We start from the raw sequence: 27,916 nt of genomic DNA, 5'->3' as shown, positions 1-27,916 counted from the left end.
AGTGATATAGTAATGATTCAAGAATGTTAAGATTACAAATGAGTATATTAGTTTGTAAAGTTTATGGAAGAATGAATATTTGATGCTTGAGTGTTATAAACATACATGTAGTTCAAATTTGTTTATTTGTTAATCCTAGGGGGTTGGTAGAGATTAGAATAATAATTTTCATTATTCTTTGTTAATCCTGGTTGCAGTTTAGTAATCATGATACTGTTACAAAGATCTATTAATTTTTTTTTTAATTAAAGAAAATAAATTTTTTATTAATTAAAATGTTATTGTACAACCGTGCAGATTAGGTTGAGGTTGTAAGGTTAAGGTTTTATCTTAAATTCAAATTGCAGTCATTAATAAAAATTCAAAATTAGGAGGAAAAGTATAGCAATAGTATAATGTAATATAACATTAGTACAATAACATTACTAGAAGAATATTAACGTACAAGTGTGGAATGTAAATATTTGATAAATATTATCGTAAAAGTAGATAAAATTATATTGACTGTATATAAAAAAACAAAGGTCTTATCTACGATATTAGTTCTTGAGATAATCTTTCATTCAACAACATATTTTCTCACTTTTATGATTATTAGTCGAGTTCCATTGTACAATCCTGAGATAACATTTTTTAATAACTTTACGGATACCCCCAATTTTAAATTTCAACATGTGGTTTGAAAGTGCAGAAGGATTAATTGTGTTTAAGAGTTCTGGTGTGTGAATGTCATAGACTACATCAATCTCTGATTGGAAGAAGATAGCCTATTATAACTCAAATATATTATTTTTCCCCATAAATAAATCAAACATATAATTATTAATCATATCAATAATAGAATTGGCCGATATGAAATTACATATGAAAGTCCAAAATATATATCTAGTGAATTAATAGTCCAACTGTGACTGTCAACAAAGTATCCTTTATTTGTGTGTTGCACATTGATAATATATAACATAATCACTTAGATAAAAAAAATAGATAAATATATGAATCATTATAGTTCTTAAGAAAAGTTGGTGCAAATTAGTTTAAGAAAAATAAACATTAATTCGAAAGTAAACAAAAATATATAAACGAAATAGAAACAAATTCAAGGATCATAAACACGATATTCTTCAAAGTAAAATAAACATATTTACGATTGACTGACTGAGGTACACCTAATTTGATGGTCGTAGCAACACGAAGACGTCAAACTTTACATAAGAATTATCATCTCTCTGATAGAAAGAATGAGGTAAATGAATAGATGTTTTCCAACGCAACTTAATATAAAAAAATTCCCTTTATTATACTTTATAGTTCCAAAGAGATAATGATCAATAATTCATAAACAAACAAAGAAAGTTTACATATATAACCTCGTGTAATTTCAAAGTGGTGTTTCATATTTCATAAGTTATAGGGTTTATTTGAGATTTCTTCTGAAAGTTCGAAATTGATGTCCTGAGTCATATAGTGAAACCGTTGAGTGAGAAACATGTATACGTCTGTGCTCACCCTTTTTTAATCTCTTTTGCTCCTTAAACGAAACATGTACTCTTTTCTTTGCTTTATTTACCGTTATTTACTGCATTTCTACCTAATAATTTATTAAACCTTGATTTCATTTAAAGTCTGTTTCACACTACATTCAGTTCACGCACACACACGTGTGTTCGCGCAAGTTATTTGCACAAATAACTTTGGAGATTTTTCGAGTAATCTCACAGACTTTCAAACTCGTTAGTGTACCAAAACACCGGTAAACAAATTGACACACCCAGTGAGACCTTTTTGTGCGAATCTTTTTGCAGAAAAGTAGTGTCTTATGCTTTGCCTTTGTGTCTTCCATTTTTGTGATTTTCTGTGTTGTATGCAATTAAGGAGTCGTAAACGTCTTTCCAGTATGTATAGAAAAAACCAAACCCCTTCCCAAAGTAATACTCCAAATCCGAGAGAACAACTGGCGGTTACTAGTGTTGGCGGTCCGTTGGCTCTAACCTCAGTCGAGGAGATGCCTACGGTCATAAGCCAGAAAGTGGTGTATTCTATACCGCCAGATGTGGAGATTTCATCATCACATGTGTCAAATACACCAACTGTCATTAGGGAATTACATAATCCTGGAGACCAAAGGCCTCCTTATTTAGGTTTCTCGTTGCCTCAAAAGGAACAACTGTATGACATGCCAACTGCAATGATGGCAAACCTTCACCCTAGTACGTCAATATATTCAGAGAGCGTGATGACAACATCGATGCCTTTTAACCCATATTTGGCTTCAATGTCCATGATGGGCAACTTTGGCCAAATGGTACAACCACCAAAAGGAATAGGGTATTTTCCTTTACAGGGTGCTTCATCTTTAACCAATAACTCTCTCCTAGTCATGAGATAGTTAATGGATGAAAGCAGGCATAATATGATTCATAATATTATGAAACAAATAGGCAACATGTTTACCCCGCTTCTAGAAATTATGACTAGGAGTTATCAACAGGCCCTGTGGTCGTAGTGCAGCACAACCAAGATGTTGACCAAGTCCTACGACAAGCCCTATATTACAATATGGGGATACATGATAACATCACTAACGTCTTCGAATGCGTTTTGGTCCAGAATGACCTCAATGTGGGCCTCTATAGGCCAAACTATATATCTCTGTTGTTGGAGTATGTAAGCCAACCCGAATTTCCTAGGGGCTGGAAAGTCCCTAAATTCACCAAGTTCGTATGCGACACTAGTGAGTCCACTATCAAACACGTTACCTGATATCAGACTGAGGCTGGTGATCTAGCCAACATTGAGAATTTTAAAATCAAGTATTTTCCAAACTTATTGAAAAAGAGTGATTTCACGTGGTTCACCACCCTTCCCCCGAACTACATCGTTACATGGGTCCAACTAGAATGGGCCTTTCACGAGCAGTTCTACATGGGGAAATGTAAGGTTAGCCTCAAAGAATTGGCCAACATAAAGATAAGGGTGGCATAAAGCATTGACAATTAATTCAATAGGTTCAGAACCTTGAAAGCGATTTCACGTGGTTCACCACCCTGCCCCCGAACTACATCATTACATGGGTCCAACTAGAACGGACCTTTCACAAGCAGTTCTACATGGGGAAATGTAAGGTTAGCCTCAAAGAATTGGCCGGCGTAAAGATAAGGGTGGCATAAAGCATTGACAATTAATTCAATAGGTTCAGAACCTTGAAAGCGAAAGGTTGTACTCAAGTTCCATAACATGAGTTAGTCGAACTAGCAGCAAGGGGTCTTGACTACTCCATTAGGAAGAAGTTAGACACCTAATACTTGAGAGACATGACCCAATTGGCCGATAGAATTTGACAAGTCGAATGGTTGAAATATGAAAAAGTAAAAATTGTTAATTTCAGCAAAAAGAAAGTAGCTTATGTCGAAGTCGACAATATAGGAAACTCATTTGACTCATAATATGAGTATGTGAAGGAAAGCGAGGTCAATGTGGCCGAACTGAAGCCATGGTCTCCATATACATACATGTTGCTACAACCTTCAAATGGGAGGAATCCCGTATAGCCTAAAAATGAATATTTTGTGGCTAGAACGTATACATTTGACGTTACTAAGTGTGGCAAAAAATTTGATCTGTTGGTGGTTGATGGAAAAATTGTTGTCCCAAAAGGGATAAAGTCCCTCCGTTAGAACAAAGAAAGAAAAATGGTTTTTGTAAATTTCATAGTTTTTTGGGTCATAATACTTCTTAATATGTAGTTTTCAGGGATCTGGTGCAAAATTCTCTGAAGGATGGCAGACTCAAGTTTGTTGACAAACAGAAGCCACACCCTAAGGAGGAGAATGAAATGCTTTCTTTGTCGAACCGGTGGACATTATGGTTGTCGACATTATCACTAGTGTTAGGGATGAAGACATCAAACCAAACAATGAGGACCAAACAACGGATGCCTATCCTAAAGCTGAAGAGACGCTACTCGATTTCCTAATTTGGTGCAAGTTGAAAGATTCAGAGGTAATGTCATGTCCTAGGTGCAGCTCCGAGTTTGACAATGAAGATTCTAAAAAATTGTAGAGGGCCAATCCCTACGAGGCTAAGAAGTTTATCCGACAGGACAAACCCATGGAACCTTCCTCCAACAAAGGGAAGGGCCCAACGATGTTCCAGGGTAAGACTTATGTTCCTACTGCAAATGCATCTCCAAGAGAATGGCTACTCCCTTCTCGAAAGTCAGAAACTAGTGAAGGTAAATGGAAAGTTATGAACATTAATGTTGGAACATCGTATCAAGATAACTCTTAAGTGTCTAAGAAATACTCTTATGACCCCAGAATTACATGGGAAAAAACCCCATGACCAGGACTCAGTGGAGGAGGCACCAGAGAAATAAGAAGGTTGTGTGAGAGGCTGGAAGTTCCAGCAGAAGTGATAGCGTTCGATCCATCGATAAGGGATAAAATAATTGATGGCTAGTCAAGAAGAGGTTGTTTCCCCCTTTTTCACCCATAAAAGAGAAGAAAGCAACAAACAAGGTAGTCGAAGGCGCTGAGGTGGAGACAAATGACTTCGATTTAGGGTCAGAACCAAAGTTAGACATTATATGTAATATGATATACGTGTTTCCATTGAAGTATGACATAGTCACGAAAGTAATTGAGGAAGAAGCCATCAATGAAGAACTTGCCACCCACAAACCTCTGTGCTATTATGTGATGAATGATGGTTCAGTGAATGAAGACCATGCAACTTTTGAAAGACCATACATAGCCATGCAACAGAATCTGATGCCTTTATACATAAGGGCTAAGGTAAATGGTGTGGGGATGAATAAGGTGTTGACAGACTATGGGGTGTGTGTTAATGTTATTCCCCAATTCCTCTTGGGGAAAATAGGAAAATCTACCACGAATTTGTCTTGTAACAACATGGTATTGTTCAACTATAAGGGTAAGACCAACAAACCTTTAGGGGTAATCCAAGTCGACGTAGTGGTGGGAACCACCATAAGACTAACATTGTTTATGGTGGTGCCAACTAAAGTGAACTACAACCTGCTATTAGGAAGAGAATGGTCACATGGGGTAGGGTATGTACCATCATCGATGCATCAGAGGATCACCATCTGGAAGCCTGATGGGGTCTTCGAAACCATCAAGGCGGATCAAAGTTTCTTCAAAGCGGATGTTAATCACATCGAAAAGCTCAACTTTGAAAATTCTGGAAATGGGGGAGAGTTGTAACACCCCAGTTATTATTTTGTCTGAATTATTACATTATTGTAATTCTCTGTTTGTTTGTGTAATTATTGAGTATTTTTTTAATTAAAAGAAATAAGATTATAGGGTATGTGTCATTGATATGGGAGAATAATTAAGGGGTCGTGGTCATAGGATTAACCTAGGATAATTTAGAATCATTTTAGGTAATTAAAATAATAATAATTTATTTGATTATTTAATTAAATGAAAAAAATAGAGACTTAGAGCCAAAAATGGAAATTTAAGAGAATAGGAGAGAGGAAGGAGTAAGAGGGAATTAGTGGTGGGGCTAAGTTGTAATTTTAGAAAGATGTAAACATAACTCTTAAAGTTAAAAAATAGTCTAGGTTAGAGTTTTTTTAGATCGTACAAACTTGGGAAAAGAGAAATAACTTGAAAGGGTATGAATTGAGACTTGAAGATTTAGGAGGGAAGAATGTATACACAAAACCATATTTTTCTGCTAAGAATTAAGGTAAGGGAGGGATTATTCTCAATAATAGGTATATGTATGAACGATAGAGTGGGGTGACCCTTAATCTCCAATAGGGTTTGTTCTTCCTTTGAATTATGATGAATGTTGATGAAAAGTTAATGATAATTCTATTTTTTTTACATATGCCATGACGTGAATTGCAATTGTATGTGTTGATGATTATGATGACATGATTAGTTGTTAAATTCTGAAGATAATTTTTTTAGGTGTTAGGGTGTATTTGGGTGAGGATTGAAAGTGAGAAAGCTGCTAAACGTGAAGAAAAACTAAACTTTAGATGAACCAATCTATTGGCTACAGTAAACAATTTGTTGGTTCATTTGAAAAAACACTAAAAGTTGGTTGAACCAATCTATTGGCTACGGTAAACAATCTGTTGGTTCATTTGAAAAAACACTAAAAGTTGGTTGAACCAATCTATTGGCTAACGATAAACAATCTATTTATTCCTTTGAAAAAACACTAAAAGTTGGTTGAACCAATCTATTCGCTGCAGTAAACAATTAATTGGTTCCTTTGAAAAGACACTAAAAGTTGGATGAACCAATCTATTGGCTACAGTAAACAATCTATTGGTTGTTGTTACTGAAACGTGAAAAACTAAATTTTTACTAAATCAATTTATTGGCTGTAGCGAACAGTCTATTGGTTACTTTGAAAAAAACTAAAATTAGACTGAACCAATCTATTGGCTACAGTAAATAATCTATTGGTTCACTCACAATTTTGAAAGATTCGCTAGCAGTGGGCTGAGACAATCGATTGTACCCCCTGTTGCAATCAATTGGCTATGTTTTGGAAGGTTGACCCATTTGTCGATTTTGGCCGTAACTTTTGTTCAGTAAGTCCAAGTGAGACATCGTTCGAAGCGTTGGAAAGCTAACGCAATTGTCTATTTCATGGTAATCGTTAATGATGTTGTTGTGATGTTGATGCGGAGTTGCACATAATTATTGAATGGTGATGATTTTGTGTTTGTTGTTGAAACATGTTGATGAATGAATATATTATACGATGAGTTGATTAAATGTGTTGTACTAGTTGTGTTGATTAATGAGTGATGTATTGCATATATTGATGTGTTGTGAATAAATTTCATTGATAGTAGTTTCGAAAGGGGAACTATATTATGGTTTATGTTCAAGGTGGGAATATAAACTTGTTGTTATTGTGTTGTTGCATCAGTTATATACCATGCATCATTGTGTCGTTGTCGTTGAAAGAGACGAGTTGCAATTCTAGAAGGGTAGTCTGGTAACTTGTCCCGGACCTAGAAGGGTGGGTTCACAGATCTAGAAGGATGGATTTGGGGTCTATAAGGGTTGACATGGTTCGTATGAAGAACCATATATTGAATTGGTACCACATGCATATGAGTTGGTGTCGTTGTCATGAGTCACATAACATAAATGAAATGTATGTGTAACATGTGATTATGTGTGATGATGATTTAGGTGTGAGAATGTGATGTGATATTGTTGTGTGATTGTGTAGATGTTTGTACTTTATCTTGTATCATATACCATTTTATTATTGGAATGAATTCTCACCCCTTCTATTTGAATGTTGTCTATAATGGATATCGTGCAGATACTCAAGAGCAGAATTAGTTGTTGTAAGTGGAAGATAGCTTCTGGGGCTATGTTTTTACTGTTTTGTCGTTTTGTTTAGCTTTGGTTATGCTCTGATATTTAACGCTAGAAAGTGATTTCTTTGCTTTATATTAAGATTTCTGAGAGATAATGTATTCTCTCATATTTTATATTTTTTGTGTGATAAGCATTTGGAGAAGACTTATGAGTCAATGCTTTTTAATTATGATATAAGATTTATTATGAGATTTATATTGGTGTGTTTTAATTAAATTTTTTTGCTGTGATGATACCCTAAGTGAAGGTGAGCATGCGATGATAGGTGCTGCATGTTTATTTAAATTAAGTATTACATGATCAACAGGTGTGTTTTCAAAATGTGTAGCATCATATGTGTGAATATTGGGATAAACGTTTGATTTAATTATAATTATGTGTTGGGGAAATAAGGTGTTACACTATACACTTGTGCGTGATAGGGAGCCCCGTCGTATTACACCTCTAGTGAGATATGGGTTTGAAGACTTAGCAGATATACTTTTCTTACCAGTTCAGGACACCTTCTACTTTTCGAGAGGTTATGGCTAGCCAAGAGAAAGATAATTGGATGGATGCTATGGTGGATGGGATGGAGTCCTTGAAAAAGAATAATACATGGGATCCTGCTCAACTGCCACAGGGAAAGAGAGATATTGGTGGCAAGTGGGCGTACAAGAAAAATCTAGCAGTAATAGAAAAGGAAGGGGAAAATTCCAAGGCTCGCATAGTTCCAAATGGATATTCGTAGCAAAAAGGGATTGATTATGATGAGATTTTCAGTATGGTGGTTAGGCACACTTCTATCAGGATAATATTTATTCTGGTAGCCATTAGGGATATGCATTTAGAGTATATGGATATGAAAAAAAATTTACTTCATGGTAATCTAGATGAGGTAATCTACATGGAGAATTCATCGGACTTCAGTGATATTGGACATGGCAGACTTGTCTGGAAATTGAAGAGATCTTTGTATGGCCTGAAGTAGTCTCTTAGGAAATGGTACAAGAGCTTTATTTCATACAGTCTTCATATTGGCTATAGAAGTGATGATTGTGATTGGTGTGTTTATGTGAGGAGTCTTGATGATGGTCTTTCATTTTCCTGTTACTTTATATTGATGATATGTTGATTATTTTCAACCATTTGCATGATGTAAATGAGTTGAAGACCAAGTTGGGTAAGGAGTTTGATATGAAGGTTCTTGGTGCTGCAAAGAAGATTCTTGGGATGGAAACTCATAGGGACAGATGAGCTAATAAATTATGGTTGTCTCAAAAAAGCTATGTTGAAGGTGTTTTAAGCAGATTTGACATAAGCAAAGAAAAGCTTGTGAGTACTCCATTGGTGAATCATTTTAAGCTCTCTTTGGAACAATATTCGAAGACAGACTCTGAGATTAAAGGTATGTCTATGATTCCTTATGTCAATGTTGTTGGTTTTTTTATGTATGTTATGGTTTGCACTAGACCGGATTTGACACAAGCAGTTAGTTAAATGTACAAGTTCATGTCCAAGCTAGGGAAATAACATTTAGAAGCAGTCAAGTGGGTCCTAATGTACTTGAAGGGTACAACGAATCATGGTATCATGTTCAACATGGAGTAGAGTGTTCCATTAGTTTTGGGATATAAGAATTCTAACTATGCAGGTGATATGGACTATAGGAGCACTACAACAGGGCATGTCTTTACTCATGCGGGGGGGATTATACCCTAGAAATCGCCTGTTAAATCCATCATAGCTATGTCTGCAATTGAGGAAGAATACATGTCAGTAGCTAAAGCTGCTAAGGAAGCATTATGACTTATAGTGTTAGTGAAAGAGTTGAGTTTTTAGTAAGGTGAAGTTTAATTGCATTGTGATAGTCAGAGTGTTATCTATTTAATAAACAATCAAGTGTATCATGCTAGGACCAATCATATTGATGCGAGGTTCCATAAGATCAGAGAGTTGGTGGCATCCAGACAGATATTACTTCAGAAGGTTCACACTTTAGAGGATGCAATTGATATGTTGGTCAAGCTGATCACCAGTGACAAATTTATTGGAATGATAGGCCTTGCCTTTCTATTGATTTTCAATGATATATATACAATCAGTTTTTCTCTCTGTCTGTTTGCTATACAATCAAGACTATTTAATAACAATAATATTCTAATAATAACAATGATATCCTAATAATAACAATGATATTCTAATACACCCCCGTAGTCGAAACGGGAGGCTAACGAATGTTGAGACTATCACGAAAATCATCAAAGAGTTGCAACGGAAGTCCTTTGGTGAAGATGTCAGCGATTTGGTAACATGAAGGGACATGTAAGACCCGTACTTGGCCGCGGGCGACTTTTTCACGCACAAAATGTATATCCATCTCGATGTGTTTGGTACGCTGATGTTGAACTGGGATGCCAGATAGATAGACAACACTCACATTGTCACAATAGACTATAGTGGTTGTTGTGACTGGGCAATGTAGTTCCAACAGTAAGTTTCTAATCCAACAAGATTCAGATACTACATTGGCGACTCCACGGTACTCGGCTTCGGCACTGGACCGAGAGAGGGTGTGCTGGCGTTTGGCAGACCATGATATTAAATTGTCACCAAGACAAACACAGTAACCAGAGGTGGATCGCCTGGTGTCTGGGCAACCAGCCCAATCTGCATTAGTGTAAGAAACCAATTTGCTGACAGAGGAGGGATGCAAGTGAAGGCCGAAATCAATAGTGTCGTGAATATACCGAATTATACGCTTCAGTGCTGACATATGTTGTGTTTTTGGGTCATGCATGAATAGGCATACCTGTTGTACTGCATAAGAGATATCGGGTCTTGTGAAGGTTAAATACTGCAATGCTCCTGCAAGACTCCGATATTCAGTTGGGTCATGATATGGATTCCCAGAAGAGCCACTGAGTTTTGCCTTGGTGTCGACTGGAGTGGGTGATGGTTTGCAAGAGGACATGCCTGCTCGTTCTATAATTTCCTCTGCATATTTTCTTTGAGACAAGAAAAGACTACCTGTATGTTTGGTGACAGATATTCCCAGAAAATAACTTAGAGGACCTAAATCCTTCATGGCGAATTCAGAACTAAGTTTAGACATAATGGAGTCACGAAGAGCATCAGACGAAGCAGTGAGAATTATGTCATCCACATATAGAAGGATATAAGCAGTATCAATACCGCGATGAAAAACGAATAAGGAATTATCAGAGATGTTGTGAGAGAAACCCAATGTGGCAACATAATCAGTGAATCTTTGGTACTAGGCACGAGGTGCTTGTTTTAGACCATAGAGAGACTTTTTGAGTAGACAAACGTGCTCAGGATATTGTGGATCGCGGAATCCAGGAGGCTGGTGCATATACACTGTTTCATCCAGATTTCCGTGCAAAAAGGCATTTTTGACATCTAGTTGGTGGAGACACCATGATTTGGATATTGCAATGCTAAGTACCATGCGAATAGTGGCCGGTTTGATGACAGGGCTGAAGGTTTCACCATAATCGACACCTGATTGTTGATTAGCACCATTACCTACAAGACGAGCTTTGTATCGCTCAAAAGACCCATCAGATTTCTTCTTGTGCCTGAAAATCCACAAACTTCGAATAACATTAGCATTAGAGGGACGAGGAACTAATTCCCACGTCTTATTTTCAATAAGAGCATAATATTCGTTTTTCATGGCCATTTTCCAATTAGGATCTCTTAATGCATCAATTGGATTTGTAGGCAAAGGAGAGATTGATTGGTGGGTTGATGTGTGTAGGTTGAAAAGCTTACGGGGTTTGACAATTCTGTGTTGTGACCGGGTTGTTATTTGAGGTGAATGAGGTGCAGGAGGGGAAATGGGTGTCGGAATAGGTGTAGAGGAGGTGGTAGGTGTTGTTTTTGTAGATGAAGTTGTTGTTTAGGAGGGAGAAGGTGTTTGAGCCGTGGGTGTAGTTTGTTGGGCCGAGGGAGAGGTTGTTTGATTCGTGGTTGGAGGGGGAGGAGTTTGTGGTGCTGCTGGTGATGGTGGTTGGGTGACAGTTACGTTGGGAGAGGGGGCTGCTGGAGATGTGGTGTACAAGTGTGAGGGAAGAAGGGGTATTATGCCGTCATCTAAGAAGTTATAGTTAGTTGTTGTAGGCGCATTCATTGTGGAAAAGGGAAACGTATTTTCCTCAAAAATGACATGCCGAGAAATAATGATTTTATGACTTGACAATTCGTAACACTTATAACCTCTATGATTAGACGAATATCCTAGAAAGACACATGGTGTAGACCGAGGTTGGAGTTTATTCCTAGTGGTGGACGGAATTAAGGGATAACAAAGGCATCCAAATACTCAGAGGTGTGAATAAGACGGATCTTTTTGGTAGAGAATTTTGGTGGGTGATTGGAGAGTGAGTTTCTTATTTGGAAGTATGTTGTGTAGGTAAGTGGCCATTTGAAGAGCATGGTGCCAGAAAACCGGTGGAATAGAAGCATGAGCAAGGAGGGTTCGGATTATATTATTGATTGTACGGATTTTTCTTTCGGCTTTTCCATTTTGTGGGGAGGTATGAGGACAAGAGAATCGAAAAGACATTCCATTTTGTTCACAAAACTTATGAAAGAGAGCATTATCGTATTCCTTTCCATTGTCACATTGAAAACATTTTATTTCACGTTTAAATTGTGTTTTAATGTGAGCACGGAATTGTAAAAAAATGGAATGTACTTGTGATTTGTTAGAAACTGGAAAAGTCCACAAAAAATTAGTAAAATCATCAAGAAATAAAACATAGTAACGATGCCCTCTGGAGCTTAATACCGGAGATGTCCAAAGATCGCTATGAACAATGTCAAAAGGCATACAAGTAAATGACAAGGAATTATAAAAAGGCAATTTTATTTGTTTCCCAAGTGGACAAGATTGACAAAAGAAATCATTTCGAAACTTATTACACAGCAAAAGTTTGTTTCGATGAAGAGAATTTAAGATAGGAGCTCCTGGATGTCCTAAACGACTATGCCATAACTCGTTAGATGAAGCAGCAAAGGCGGATGGTGGTAGTGCTGTTGTGTTTGGTTTTGTGGGAATAGGGTAGAGGTCGCCAGAACTATTACATCTCATTAAAAGCGTTCCTGTCTGAAAATCCTTCACAGAAAAACCGAGATAATCAAATTCAACAGAAACATCATTATCGATTGTAAATTTTCTGACAGAAACAAGGTTTTTGATAAGTTTTGGTGCATGCAAAACATTGTTTAAGGTTAGGGAATTGGGTAAAGATGCATGACCACAACCAATTACAGGTATATGATGACCACTTCCAACAGTAATATTATTACTCATATTAAAATAAGATGTGAGATTACCTCCATTTCCCGTCATATGAGAAGTCGCTCCGCTGTCCATATACCATTGATCATCAGGAGGAGAGATGGAGAAAGTATGCATAGCAGCTTGGATGTCTGTCGGAGCATAAGAAGATGAACCTTGCTGACTGTTCATGTGAGGTGGAGCAGTTGCCATGTGAGCTTGCTGAGGTTTAGGACCTAGTATGCCTGATTGTTGATGGGGGAGAAACCGTTGTCGGATATGGACATGGTGGAGTGGCCCATGGCTGCCATGGATATGCCCACTGTTGCTGCTGTCTGGGATAAGTGGGAGTGGTCCACTGAGGTTGCTGATAGGGATACTGAGGCCACTAATGTGGTTGTGGCTGGGAACGACCTCCACCACGACCATTGCTTCTACCCCTGCCACGACCTCCACCACGACCATTGCTTCGGCCACCACGACCAGCACCATTGTTGTTGCGGTTGTTACGCTGTTGAGTTAGAGTGGTTGAGGCCGCGTTATCATCAAGAGATGATATGAAAGCAGAGTTGCTGCTAGAATTTTTTGTTTTCTTTGCTTTAGCTGTTTCTTCCAAGATTATCATAGAACGAGCTTTGTAAAAAGGTGGAAGAGGGTCTCCATGACGGATTTGTGAACCCGCTGTGGCATACGCATCTGTCAGGCCAGAAATGAGTTGAAGAACAAGCATTTCGTTAGACACGGGAGCACCGATATTAGAGAGTTGATCAGATAGGGATTTGAGATGTTGACAATAGGTGGAGGGATCAGGAAATTGCTCCATATGAACATTAGAAAATTCTTGCTCGAGGTAGAAAGCCCTAGAATTTTTATTGTCATAAAAAATGTTGAATAGCCTGTTCCACGCATTTTCTGCGGTTGAATCGCGCTCAATGATGGTGTGGAGAAGATCATCAGAAATTGTGCCATAAATCCATTGAAGGACAACAGCATCAAGACGTGCCCAAAGAGTAGGATCGGTGTCTTTGAGATTAGGAGATGATGTGGTTTCGGTTGGAATGATATGATCAATGACTTGGTGAACACGAGCATGGATTTTGAAGAGTTCAGACCAGGTGTTATATTGACCCTTTTCAATACTTAGGGTAATTTTGATAAAATTGGTGATGTTAGAGATGGTGAATGCGGGATGAGTGGGAGGACTGGTATTCTGCGTGGTTACAGAGTTTTTGGAAGGGGAGGAGGAGGGAGATGATTGTTTGGTGGAAGATGATCGGTCGGTGCTCATGATGAGAGAAAGAAATCTGATGAGAGAAGCGTGGGTGAGATGAGAGAAAGAGGAAGGTTGCGCAGCCGATTATGTGAGAAGAGCGGTGGCGCAAGGATTAGGGTTTAGGATCAGTACCTGATGCTTACTGATACCATATTGGAATGATAGGCCTTGCCTTTCTATTGATTTTCAATGATATATATACAATCAGTTTTTCTCTCTGTCTGTTTGCTATACAATCAAAACTATTTAATAACAATAATATTCTAATAATAACAATGATATCCTAATAATAACAATGATATTCTAATAAAATTCAAATAATATTTAGAATTGTTACATGTTTCTCAGTGTTAAGTATGAAATACACACTCCTAATTATTAAGATATATATATATATGAGTTGATATTTGTTAAGGTGGAGATCGTTAATCATCATTATGCAATAGATATCACACTGACTTTTATTGCAACAACAATATTATTAATTTCATATATAAGTCCAGAAATTAAATTATAGTTCAAGCCTGTGATAAAATTGTCATGAAGAAAAACTTGTTGATTATAACAGATTTTGTATTACCATTTGATGGAATTATCGTTAAAACTAAGAGTTCGTTATCAATTAGTATTCCATTGACTATGATTCAGAAATTTTCCAAACCATTTAAATCTTTAAATTTTTATATTGTTCTGTATAATGTTGTTTAGCCTTAGTCTCCATTTTTTATATAATAATCTTCTTTTTATTTTGAATGTCTTGTGCAATTATGATATTTTTTAAAATATCAAATTCGATTGATTTAATAATTATATAATTTTGTTATAAAATTTGGTTTATTCAAGCGAGTTATTCGGTTTAATATGATTTAGTCATGTAATTCGACTAATAACTCAATAGTTCGACCAATGAACCAACGACCTAATACCTTCATCGATTTGATGATATATCCGATTTTTAAAATATTGCTTATTACCCTTAAAATTTATCAAAATATCACATGTAAGAAACCTTTCACAAATAAAATAATTTGCTTATAATTTATATTTCATATTTTGAATGTGTATACATTCTAATCCTTACAATCAATGCTTCACACATATACTTTTACTACAAATTTTGAGGAAAAAATATCATAAAATGCTAAACAAACTTCTCCAATAAAACAACTATATAGTCCGAAAATGTAATGATAGATAAATTTTATTACTCCGCAAATCTTAGTTCAACGGATAAAATAACAATATTGATATGATAGACGACCGATTCTGAAGGTCGATCATGACTCTTGCAATTGTGAGTTTCTAGCAGTTAAAGAAAACCTTATCAAGTTAAAGGCTTCAGACAAATTTGCACACCATATTTAGGCTTAATAGTAAGGACAGTGATTGGTGCATGATTATAATTCTCTGAAATGGTGAAGCTAAACCTAGAGACCAACATTGCCAATATAAGCTTAGCTTCCATCATAGCAAATGACTGTCCAACACAGTTTCTTGGGCCAGAAGCAAAAGGTAAGAAACGACCAGGCATGAATGATTTTGAAGCAAATCTTTGTGGATTGAATTCATTTGCATCTTTTCCCCATAATTCTTCACTATGATGAATAGCCAAAACTGGAATCCAAACTGATAAGCCTTTAGGAATATAAAGATCACCTAAAACAATGTCTTGAAAAGCCATTCTAGGAAGTAGGGTTGCTGGAGGATAGAGTCTCATTGATTCATTGATTACCATGTGCATCTGCAAATATTAGACTATAAATTAGTATTCTATTAATGAAAAAATAATAATACATGAATACAATCACACCGAAGCAAGACCGGCGTGTGCAAAACAGATTACCACATCGAATTTAAAATTTGTCATAGTTAAACCATGATTAATTAAAGTCTTATAAAACATTTTTCACCGATAAATAGTCATTAAATAGATCCTCTATTTATTGTGTCAATTAATCTGTATAGGATTTTCAAAAATTTAACACAATTGATCTGAGAGTATTTGAATGAAATGATTTGTGATCTCTGGATACAGCAGTATTAAATTTTTTTAAATGGAAAGAGTGGTTGCCCTCAAATATGTAAGTTTCATTTATATCATTTATGTGTAAAAGATGCTTCATTTTTTTATAGTTATAATTCTTTAAGGTAATGTTGATTCTTTGACCATCTTTTGAAAAAACTATAGCCTACTAAAAATAATCATTAGTATACTTCACTCTTTGATTTTTTTATTGTGCCTTCTCACCTCTATGGGTTGAACAAATATAATAAAATATCTATGAAGTGGGTAGTCATAAAACCATGTCATTTAAATGGCATAATTAAAAAGTGTCAATTTAATAACTACCAAAATGTTGTGTATTAGATTATGCAATATAATAATTTAATTATTACAAGATTATGCATAATTAAAAAGTGTCAATTTAATAACTACCAAAATGTTGTGTATTAGATTATGCAATATATATTTAATCAACTATGTTTACTTTGTTTGTTTATAGAGCCAAACATTTGTTCTCTTAATTTACAAATATTATTAACTATTTGTACATCATTTTATATATTTTTCTCTTTACGATAAATAGTCGAAAAATGATTACGACGAAGAACATAAAATCTTAAAAAATATATATATTTAAAAAGGAAATAGAGAGAGTACTAACCACATTGAGCTTAGAGAGTTGATCAATAGAAGGCATTCCTTGATTGAAAATCTCTTTAACTTCACTTCTAACTTTTTCTTGCCAAGTTGGATTGCTAGCTAACAGCATAGTAGTCCATGTGAGTAAGAGTGCAGTTGTTTCATGTCCAGCAAAGAAGAATGTTTTGCACTCATCCATTACCAATTGTAGGTTTAGGTTACCACTCTTTTGAAATTCATCTAAAAGCATTCCCAATAAGTCATTCCCATAAGAAGTGCTTCTTCCCATTTTCACACAATCTTTTCTACTTTGTATTATCTCCATCAAGAGTCTCTCCACTTCCATCTTCAATGACTTGATCTCTCTGTTATAAGTACTAGGAAAAAACCTATATTTTTTTTGAAAAAGCAAAGTATATTATACACTAAGCACTAAATAAAATATTTATAAATTCATCTTTCTTTTAATGCATTAAGATGTGTATATCACTTATTTCGTTTTAGGTTTTTGTTCTAATATACTTTTAATAAGCATCAAAAATTGAAAAAACATATAATATATATAATATATAGGTGTCGTATTTAAGGACAGGTAAGATGGACTACTGAATAAATTTTGTTACGATTAAATTATAACTAAATAAAATTCCATAAAATATTTGTCACTGCTAAACCATTAATAAATAGGACCTTTAATTATTTTGTCATATTTAAACAAACTATAATCTATACATAATCTCTAAAAACATAAGACGGATCTATCTATATATATATATATATATATATATATATATATATATATATATATATATATATATATATATATATATATATATATATGTCATAGCTCGTTTGTTTTTACTCTTTTTTAAAACTACGATGTCAATAATAAAAACATTGACGTCATTTATAGAAGTCAGAAAAAACTCAAGCTTATATTTCATATAGGCAATTTTATTATGTTATAGTTTCTTTATTTTTGCTCGTTTATTCGTTGTTTGTGTTTGGATCCTTTGAATCGTCGTACTTGTAATTATTTTTTAGATTAATAAAAATAATTATTTTTAAAAAAAGATATTTAAAATTTGGATTTGATTAAAACCAAATTAATACTTAATCGGTTTTAGATATGAATATGTATAATCCAAGTAAATGATTAATTTGAACATCCCTATATATAATATATATCTATATAATGCAAACATACACAAATATGTCTTAAATTTTTAGAGATCTTATATAGATTGGCAATGGTTCAAAACATGACAAAATAAAAAGGATTTTATTTATGGTTTAACTGGGACAAATATGTTACGAGATTTGCATCGCAAAAACTTGAAGAAAAAAAAAACAGGATGGGACGAACTAGTTGAAGATGCGAGACTAAAATCTTAATCCTTTTCAAAAAGAAAAAAAGATGGAGCGCGACAGACATGCAAACTTTATATCTCTTAAGATTAAAAATTACAAAGATTCTATTAATATTTACGTCTATTCACACAAAAAAAACGAGAAGGACATATTAGAGAACGTGAGAATAAAAATTTGATTGTCCCAAAAAAAAAAATTGTGTAAAATGAGCATATGTTCAGTGGGTAGGACCAGTTTAACTATCAATAATTAGTATATTGTTAAAATCGGAAAATAAAGATAAAGAGAATTAAAGTCATAGAAATTACAAACCTGCTTCCAGGAAACCAAAGATTTTTAGTTGCTTGAGCACAAAGAGCTTGTAATTGTGTTAGAAGGTGAAATATTTGTTTTCCCATTTCATAATTTGTACCAAACTCAGTTCTTGAAATAATATCTGCAGTGAGTTTTGTGAAATATTCTCCAATTTCAACCTCTTTTTTGTCACACTCCAATGTTACATTCTGAAGTGATTCAAGCATCTCTTTAGTGCATTCCATCATGTGTACAGCATAACTCTATAAAGAGAGACCAAAGAAATTCATGAGAAAATTAGTGGAATACAAAAACTATATAAACCAATATTTATCACTATTATTTTAACTATAGCTTTATATTGCAATACCTTAAGTTTTTCTCCCATGAATGCTGGTGAAACTAAGTGACGTTGGTGATACCAATCATCACCATTTGCCATCAACAAACCTTTTCCTATAAAATTCTTAGATCCTTGTTGTTGCTGCCATGATTTCCCAGATACTGTACTATATTTCGAAAGAAATTCCTTGATCAATTCAGAGTCTGTTAAACACAATCTTGGCTCTATTCCATTCCAATAGAAAAATCTTTTTCCTGCAAAATAATATCATTTTAAAACCATTATATCAACAAACATATGAAGCAAAGACAAAGAAATCAGACATGACATTACCCTGACACATAGCATCGCTATGGATAATAATTTTAAAAAATAAATAAATTAAAAATAATCCATTTTTTTTTCCAGAATGTTGATACTTCAGAGAAAAAAACACATAAAATCATGAATTACAATGTATTTATTCATTTTTCATACCATATTGCTTGGACCAAGCAACAAAATGAGGCAAAAGACGACCAACGATATCATGGTTGATTGATTTCATGTCTTGAGAAGTTGCTGTGGAAACAAAAGATGATATCTCTTTAAGGTTGCCTGATAGAAACCTAGGCTTAGGACAAAACACACGTTGCTTCTCCATAATCTTCTTGATTCTTATTGGATTAAGCCAATAACATGAAATTGTGTCATAGAAAACTTTAATAATTAGTGTCACAAGAATAACCAAAAGGGTTGCGAGAATCATCATTTTCTTAGTGAAATAATGATGATTCAAGAATGGGTTAAGATTATGAACATATTAATTTGATAGTTATGGAAGAATGAATATTTTTTTAAACAAATAGAACTATATAGAAATAATGAGATACTAATAGTCTAAAAATATAACATGATACCAAATAAACAGCACAATAATTTTGGAAATAACGAGCCAACAGAAAAGAAAACAAAAAAAAACACAAAAAAGGGAGAAACTTCAAATAAATAAACCAAACAAAACAGAAAATAACAAAATAAATAAATCAAATCAAAGCTGGAGTCAAACAAACGAAAACGGAAAGCTAAATATTATCATAACCTAACAAATACTCGCGCTGTCGCACAAAATTGTTATAAATAATGCTATTATATAAATGTTAATAAAAGATAAAATAAATAATACATTTAATAGATTTAAAAAATTCATATAAAAATTAACTAGTATAGTAAAATTAACAAGTCAAACGAAGAAAGTTAAATATTATCATAACCTAACAAATACTCGTGCTGTCGCACAAAATTGTTATAAATAATGTTATTATATAAATGTTAATAAAAGATAAAATAAACAATACATTTAATAGATTTAAAAAATTCATATAAAAATTAACTAGTATAGTAAAATTAACAATAAAAATAATATAATAATTATTTTTTTATAAATGATTAAACACTTTTAACACAATTGAATTAAATCATTATTATAACTATCATAGTATAGTTATTTAATACATGCTCTAAGTTGTCAAGATTAATTTTTACAAATTTGAAACAAAATTAATTTTTTATTCAAATATACGTTTTTTTATGTATTAGTGATAAATATGTTTCTTATTTTTTTATATTTATTAAGTGCAAATATTTGTCTTATTTTAAAAATATTATTCAATTACAAATATTTGTCTTACACTTTTTTATTAGAGATTAATTATTATACACTGTCAGTGTAAAAGATTTTACACTGTCGACTCATCACCATCATCCGTTTGTATTACTTTATAAATTTTCAAAATAAAAGTCAAACTTCTTTTAATATCCGACGTCTATGATTAACTGACGGTATAAAATTCTTTTTATTATGTGTGATTGAAAATGTGTGTCTCATTTTTTTTATACTTATAAATGGAAATATTTAATTTGTTAAGTATATTTTATATGTATTGATCTTTAAAATTTTATCTAGTATTTTTTCACATAATTATCATTAGTAAATTCATGTCTCTTATTATTTTAATATTAACCAATGTCAATTATTTTTCAAAATATATAAATACCCTTTCAAATTTATAGAATAAGTCCATGTCTCATGTATGATATTTATAAGAACTATAATTTATATATTATAACTATTCTTATTTTTTAAAATACAAATAATAATTAAATCTAACAAATTGATTTATGGCAATTATTTGTTTGAGAAATATAAATCTGAGTTATTTTTTGAAATATAAGTGTGGTGTTATTTGTGATATAGGCAAACAATTTGACGTTCAAATAAATTTTTATCTATATTAGAGATATTATATATATATATATATATATATATATATATATATATATATATATATATATATATATATATATATATATATATATATATATATATATATATATATATATATATATATATTTATTTTTTATTTTATTTGATATTTTACCGTTCATTTTTATATTTTATAGGAGGTTTTTAGTGTTTTGGGGATCTAGAATCTTCTAATATAAGATCATTGTCTAATAGATAATTATTCGAGTATAATTAATTCTTTTATAGGAGATCCTTCATAAATCATTTGCTTGAATCGTATTGTTAGAAATTTCGGAAAGATTAAAGGGATCCAGACTTGAATCGTGAACGTAACACTTTCCTTATAGTATTTCAAGCACTCTCGATTGTCTTAGAGTTCTGATGCAGGAATACCCAGGATAATTCAGCCTTATCGAGTTTGCGCAAGACCGGCGAAAATCTGAATGCAGCGAAGAGCGTCTGGAATTATTTAGAGGATTTTCGGATTTTTTGTGTGTTGTATTCTGAATTCGGATTTATACTTTTATAGGCCATGTTGATATTGTTTCACAAGGTAGCGACCCTTGGTGAAGCAATGTCTTTTTCCAATAATCATAATGGTTGGCCTGTAGCATGTTTCACCAACAGTTGCATGGTTTCGCCTTTGCAACATCTCATGAAGAGTTACAATCTCCGAATTCAAAATTCAAAATTCAAAATTCAAAATTCAAAATTCAAAATTCAAAATTCATGAAGAGTTATCTCATGCATTTATTAGCATTAACTCACTTCCATCATTTGTCATTTTGGAACACACTTGTATTTAATAAATTACAACAATCCCCCACTTGTTCTAATAATGACAAATCCAATTCCAGAATATAGAAAGCAAAAAGTGTTAATACAGTTAGGTATCTTTCGATTTGAACTTAACCTTAGTAAAGACAACGCAAAGCCTAATCGGAACGTTAGGTAGCTATGCTTTGAACCATTATCCCATGTGATCAGACCGACGTTGCTATACACACACTTTTAGAGGTTCTTCGCCTACATATCTCGCCTAGCACTATTTATGGCCATGTGCTTTTCCTGTTTTCATGAATTTTTCATGAGAGAAACTCCAACTCTCACCTTAAGACGGCACCATCTTGAAGTTCATATAGGTGAAGTTCAATTCGTATCTATTTCTTGAGATACGTATCCTCCTTGATATAGAACTTCATTAAGAGTTTCTTTGAAAACTCAACCCTCAGTTTGTAATCGTCAACATTATCGCGGAATGTTGCATAACCTTCCGAATCAACGACTTGTTGTTACCCAATGAATCTTAGGTTAAGATGTATTAACTTCAGATTGGGTTGCTATCATTGTCGGAACCCTTATTCAAGGAGTTTTAATCCCATACCTTTCGAGGTAGTCTTTACTAAATCTCTGGCCAGTGGTTTAGTAAATGGATCAGCCAAATTATAGTTTGTTTGTATATATGTTAGTGAAATGATCCCATCCTTTATCATTTTTCTCACAAGAGAGTGTCTAAGACCTATGTGTCTAGACTTTCCATTATACACTTCACTGAACGCTCTAGCCAGGGTGGCTTGACTATCACAATGTATCAATACTTTTGAAACATTGTCTTTAGCTAACGGAACCTCCAATAAGAGATCCATCAACCATTCTGCTTCTTGTCCAGCAGACGCAAGAGCCACAAACTCTGATTCCATGGTTGAGAGAGTAATGCATGTTTGTTTCTTGCTTTTCCAAGAAATCGTACCTCCAGCTAATGTGAATATCCACCCAGTTGTAGATTTATAATCTCCAACACTTGATATCCAACTTGCGTCGGTATATCCTTCTAGTACGGCAGGAAACTTACCATAATGAAGGCCAAGATTTTTGGTCTTTAACAAATATCCGAAAATCCTAGTTATAGCCTTCCAATGTTCATCATTTGGATTGCTAGTAAATCCACTCATCTTACTAACTGCAAAAGCTATGTCAGTTTTGGTGCATTGCATTAAGTACATTAGACATCCAATTGCACTTGCATATTCCAGTTGTGCCACGATTCTCCCATTGTTCTTTTGAAGTTTGACACTAGGATCGAATGGAGTTTTTACTTCCTTAAAGTTTAGGTGTTTGAACTTTTCCAACATTTTCTCAATATAATGTGTTTGATTAAGTTCATAACCCCCACTATTTTGTTTTACTTTGATCCCTAAAAGTGTGTCAACTGGTCCAAGATCATTCATCTTGAGTATGAAAGTTTAAAACCTCTTTGTTTCTAAAATTCCATTCATCTTGTTGCTAATGATCAATCATATAATCAATATGAATACGAGTGAATATCACAATATTATCACACAACTTTGTGTACAAACACTTGTAACAAGAATTAGATGAATAATGTTTTTAGATAATCATGCATGATGATGTAAGAAGGTTTTTAGATGAAGTGAGAAATGGAATTATGAGCAATTTAAATTAGTATAATATAAATTTCAATGAGTACCTTAGTTATGTTCACTTGTCTCAAATCTTCACTTGAATTTCTATGTTCAACCTTCTTAATCAACTTCATCATTGATGAGCATGAACCTTTTCTCCTTTGATAATCTTTGTCTTCATCAAAATTGAACTAGATATAAGATTTATTCCTCACAATCTCCCCCCTTTTGATGATGACAAAACATTGTCTCCTCCTAAGTTGTGTGTCTCCCCTAATTAATTGGTGAATCTTAATATGACATTGTCAAACTTTTGATGTCATCGTTTCGGTGCTTGTTTTAATTCATACAAGGATTTGACAAGCTTTCATACCTTTTATTCATAACCTTATGGTTGATTCATGTAAATCTCGTCATTGAGATCTCCATATTGAAATTTCATTTTGACATCCATTTGATGAACTATAAGGTCATGCAAAGAAGCTAATGCAAACAATGCTCTAATTTTGTTGTGCTTGCTATTAGTGCATATGTATCAAATGATAAACACATTTTTTGTTTAAAACACCATTGGTCATTAATCTAGACTTATAGGTGTTTAGTGTACCATCACACTATGATACTTCCTTCTAAATAAGATGAGTCCCTTGAAGTTGTTGATTCCTTCCTTATAAGTCATAGGATCATCTTCCACTTGAAGAATAATAAGAATCTTAAGAACAAAATTCTTACTATTTCCTTCCATTAGATAAAAGAAATAAATTGATTATCAATTTTGTTTGATCCTAGATCCTTAGTCTTTCAGACTCTCTTTCTTATTCTAATTTAGGATTATGTTTCAGCAATCCATGAAGAAATTCTGGTTTGTGTTTCAACAATATCTAGAGAACCCTCCTCACAAGGGTCTTCATTGTAGGAATATCAAATTCCTTATTCTTTGTGATAAGGTTCTCAAAAATTTCATATCTTAGAATTCAATAGTCACATTAGACTTCAAATTCAAAAATTTATATAAGTCATGATTCATCTTTGAATGATCTTTAGATACCTTATTGAATCACAAATTATCCTTTATACAAATTAATTTTAAAAATAAACAAAGGAACATCCCGTATTTTTAAAATAATTTCATACCAACTTGAACTGTTATGCAACATACGTATAATATACATACAATAAGTAGTATTTATATGTCACCAAAATAAGGCACCGTATGACAATCAATATGCCGAAAGAAGACAACATAGAACCCGTTATATGTTTATATTGTAAAACCTTTTAAAACTGTATATATAATTCCGTTTCCTTCAAAGGGCATAACATGTTTCTCTATTTCTTAAAGTAAAACAATATATTGTCATGCACTTCTATCTTGGAACAAATTTACATATCATGAATGCACAATACGTATATTTACATATCATGAATTCCATATCCCATACTGGAATGAAAACTTTTCTATTATGTACAATGCCAATGTGGAAATGTACATATTTCTTCCTATTATGTCCAAGACCCTTCAATTTCTATTCATATAGAAAATAGGTTACAAAATCAAGTATAATATAATTGCGTAATCATGATTTATTCATGTATTGTCATATGCATATCATTTAACCATCAATATGTAATAATTTGTCCAACAAATGGAAAATCATGATACGGATATTACCTTTTCTATTAAAAAACATGAAAACCATTAAATTAAGTAATACTATAGTTATTAAATTTCTTTCTAATTCAAAATCATATATTATCAAAAAATCACAATATTAATAATCTAACTCTGATCCTAATTGATAGAAAAACTTTTATATTTAGATCTTGATATCATGATTTTCACGGTGCTCTAATTAATATGAAGAATAATAAAATCATACCAGATTTCGTAATACCGATTCTTCTTGTGTTCAAGATGTGTCCACGACAAAGCAGTTCATCTTCTTTTCGTTTCTTTCTCTTCTTTTTTACTTCATCAGTGTCATTCTCAGTTGGTTCTAGAATTGCCTCCAGATCAGGATCCAAGACATATTGAATTTTCAGGGCGGTCAGGAGAAATGTCATTTTGTCTTGCCAGCGGGTATAGTTTGTTCCATCGAAACGATCTAACTTAACAAGGTCCTGGTTCATCAGTTTGATGCTTGAAACAGAAGCGTCGATGGCCATGATTTGAGATACTATAAGACTGTTAGAAATTTCGGAAAGATTAAAGGGATCCAGGCTTGAATCGTGAACGCAACACTTTCCTTATAGTATTTCAAGCACTCTCGATTGTCTTAGAGTTCTGATGCAAGAATACCCAGGATAATTCAGCCTTATCGAGTTTGCGCAAGACCAGCGAAAACCCGAATGCAGCGAAGAGCGTTTGGAATTATTTAGAGGATTTTCGGATTTTTTGTGTGTTGTATTCTGAATCCGAATTTATGCTTTTATAGGTCATGTTGATATTGTTTCACAAAGTAGCGACCCTTGGTGAAGCAATGTCCTTTTCCAATAATCATAATGGTTGGCCTGCAGCATGTTTCACCAACAGTTGCATAGTTTCGCCTTTGCAACATCTCATGAAGAGTTACAATCTCCGAATTCAAAATTCATGAAGAGTTATCTCATGCATTTATTAGCATTAACTCACTTCCGGCATTTGTCATTTTGGAACACACTTGTATTTAATAAATTACAACACGTATCATATTTTATGATATATTTATGTTTATTTTTGAGATCCTAAAATCTTCCTTAAGTTTATAGTTGAAGATAGGACATCTTTTACCTTAATTCAACAGTCTCTTAACTCAGCGGTCTTACCTCATAATAATGTGTTAAGTTGAATGACATCTTGATTTCAATGGTTCGTTATTAAATCGTGTGTTATTGGACTACACATGTTACCGGACAATGATTTATTAAATTGCATGCATTTTTGCGGTCACGAGTATAGTTTAGTCGAGGTGGGTACATATATAAATTTACATGTATTGTGTATGATTTTTATAAGAGATTATAATTCATATACAAAAATTATTCTCATTTTTCTTTAAAAAATATTGAAAAAATATTAAACTTGAGTAATTGATTTGTGATAAAGCATTTGTCTCGTGGATGAACTGTCCATTCTAATATCTAAAAATAATAAATTGAAAAAAAGTATGATAAAAAATAGTTAATATAATATAATTATGTTTTTTTAATATTAAAAATACTAATTAAAATTAATAATGAATATTTGTCATGTATAACCTTTATCCTAAGTTATAATTAGTTTAATATAAATTTTATTTTTATTTTTACTTTTTATTTGTTTGTAGACAAAGTGATAATGACCACCAAAATCTTATACGCTACTATGAGGTTCAGACTTGAATTTGTAACAGATATTCATTTAACAATATTGATACTTTTCAATTGATCTAAGTCTTATAAATAATGATTGTCATTTTTATTTTATTTGTAGGATAATAAAAAAACTATTAAGTTTAATTAATTAATTTATGATAAATATTTATCTTATATAACATGTGTATGTTCCGACAGTTTGTTAAGCAACTCATTTCTAAAAATATGATAAAACTAAAGTATGGAAAAAAAATTAGTTTATGAATTATACCATTTTTTTCATTTTACTTTCAACAATATTCAAAAATGTATTAATTTTAATTAAATGTTTGGTTATAAAAGAATTTGTTCTATGTATATTTCATGAAAAACATATAATAGTTAGAATTCCTTAAAATATAACTTATATATTATAACGGTTTTCATTTTAATTCAAAAGTTATTTAAAAACATTGAATTTAACAAATTAATTAGTTACATTATTGTTGGGGAAATTTTTCATTATGAAGCATTGAATATTATATAAAAAAAATTTAAAGCAACACCTTTGTGAGAGACACATCACATATTCACATAAAATTTTAACGTGATAGGTGGATGAATTCTCTCACTTATAAATGTTTAAGTCTTCATATTTTCAATCAATAGCATTTGTAAATTTTATTGACTTTTTAATTAACTTTAAAAAATAATCTTAAAATATTATAATTAATGTAATATAATTATTATATTTTTGTTCTTGATAATATTACAAAAATATTAATTTTAACAGTTATTTATTGACCAATACTATGTACATTTTTTAATGCTTCATAGTGACTCATTTCTAAAAAAAACTAATATTTCCAAATTATAAATAATTTATTATGATTATTTTTATTTTTATTCTTATGTTAACGATATTAAAAAATATTAATGTCAACTAATCTTTTAGTTTTAAATATTTATTTCTTGTACGATTTTTAAAAATAGAATATGATTTTTTAATATTTTTATTTAAAATTTATTAAACTTAACACTTTTATTAATATTAAATATTTGTCAGCGAAAAATAAATAAAAGATAATATTAAAAAAAATAAACAATTTATATAAGAATTACTGTTTGTCAAAAATATATGCAAGATTAGTTTTGATTTTACAGTGATATACATTGTTTATCAAATAGTATTATTAAATTAATATAGTACAATAAATTGGTATTATGAAATGAAACTAATCAATTTAATCTTACATTTGAGAGAGAAAAATTAAAAAGTCCTTCAAAAGTT

General features: G+C 32.5%; 1 protein-coding gene across 1 annotated transcript; it reads right to left on the bottom strand.

Annotated features, from left to right (window-relative positions):
- Window positions 1–15,275: 15,275 nt before the first annotated feature.
- On the bottom strand, window positions 15,276–19,354 carry LOC127123250 (cytokinin hydroxylase). Its single transcript, XM_051053489.1, has 5 exons — window positions 19,081–19,354; window positions 18,631–18,857; window positions 18,279–18,523; window positions 16,618–16,984; window positions 15,276–15,692 (listed from the first exon to the last, which is right to left on the bottom strand). Exons 1-5 carry the CDS (start codon window positions 19,352–19,354, stop codon window positions 15,276–15,278), a joined length of 1,530 nt encoding a protein of 509 aa, XP_050909446.1.
- Window positions 19,355–27,916: the final 8,562 nt, after the last annotated feature.

This window comes from Lathyrus oleraceus, chromosome 1 (assembly GCF_024323335.1).
Source record: "Lathyrus oleraceus cultivar Zhongwan6 chromosome 1, CAAS_Psat_ZW6_1.0, whole genome shotgun sequence".
Taxonomy (NCBI): Eukaryota; Viridiplantae; Streptophyta; class Magnoliopsida; order Fabales; family Fabaceae; genus Lathyrus; species Lathyrus oleraceus.
Note: the sequence above shows the minus strand (reverse complement) of the source record. Positions and strands in the feature narration are given on the sequence as shown.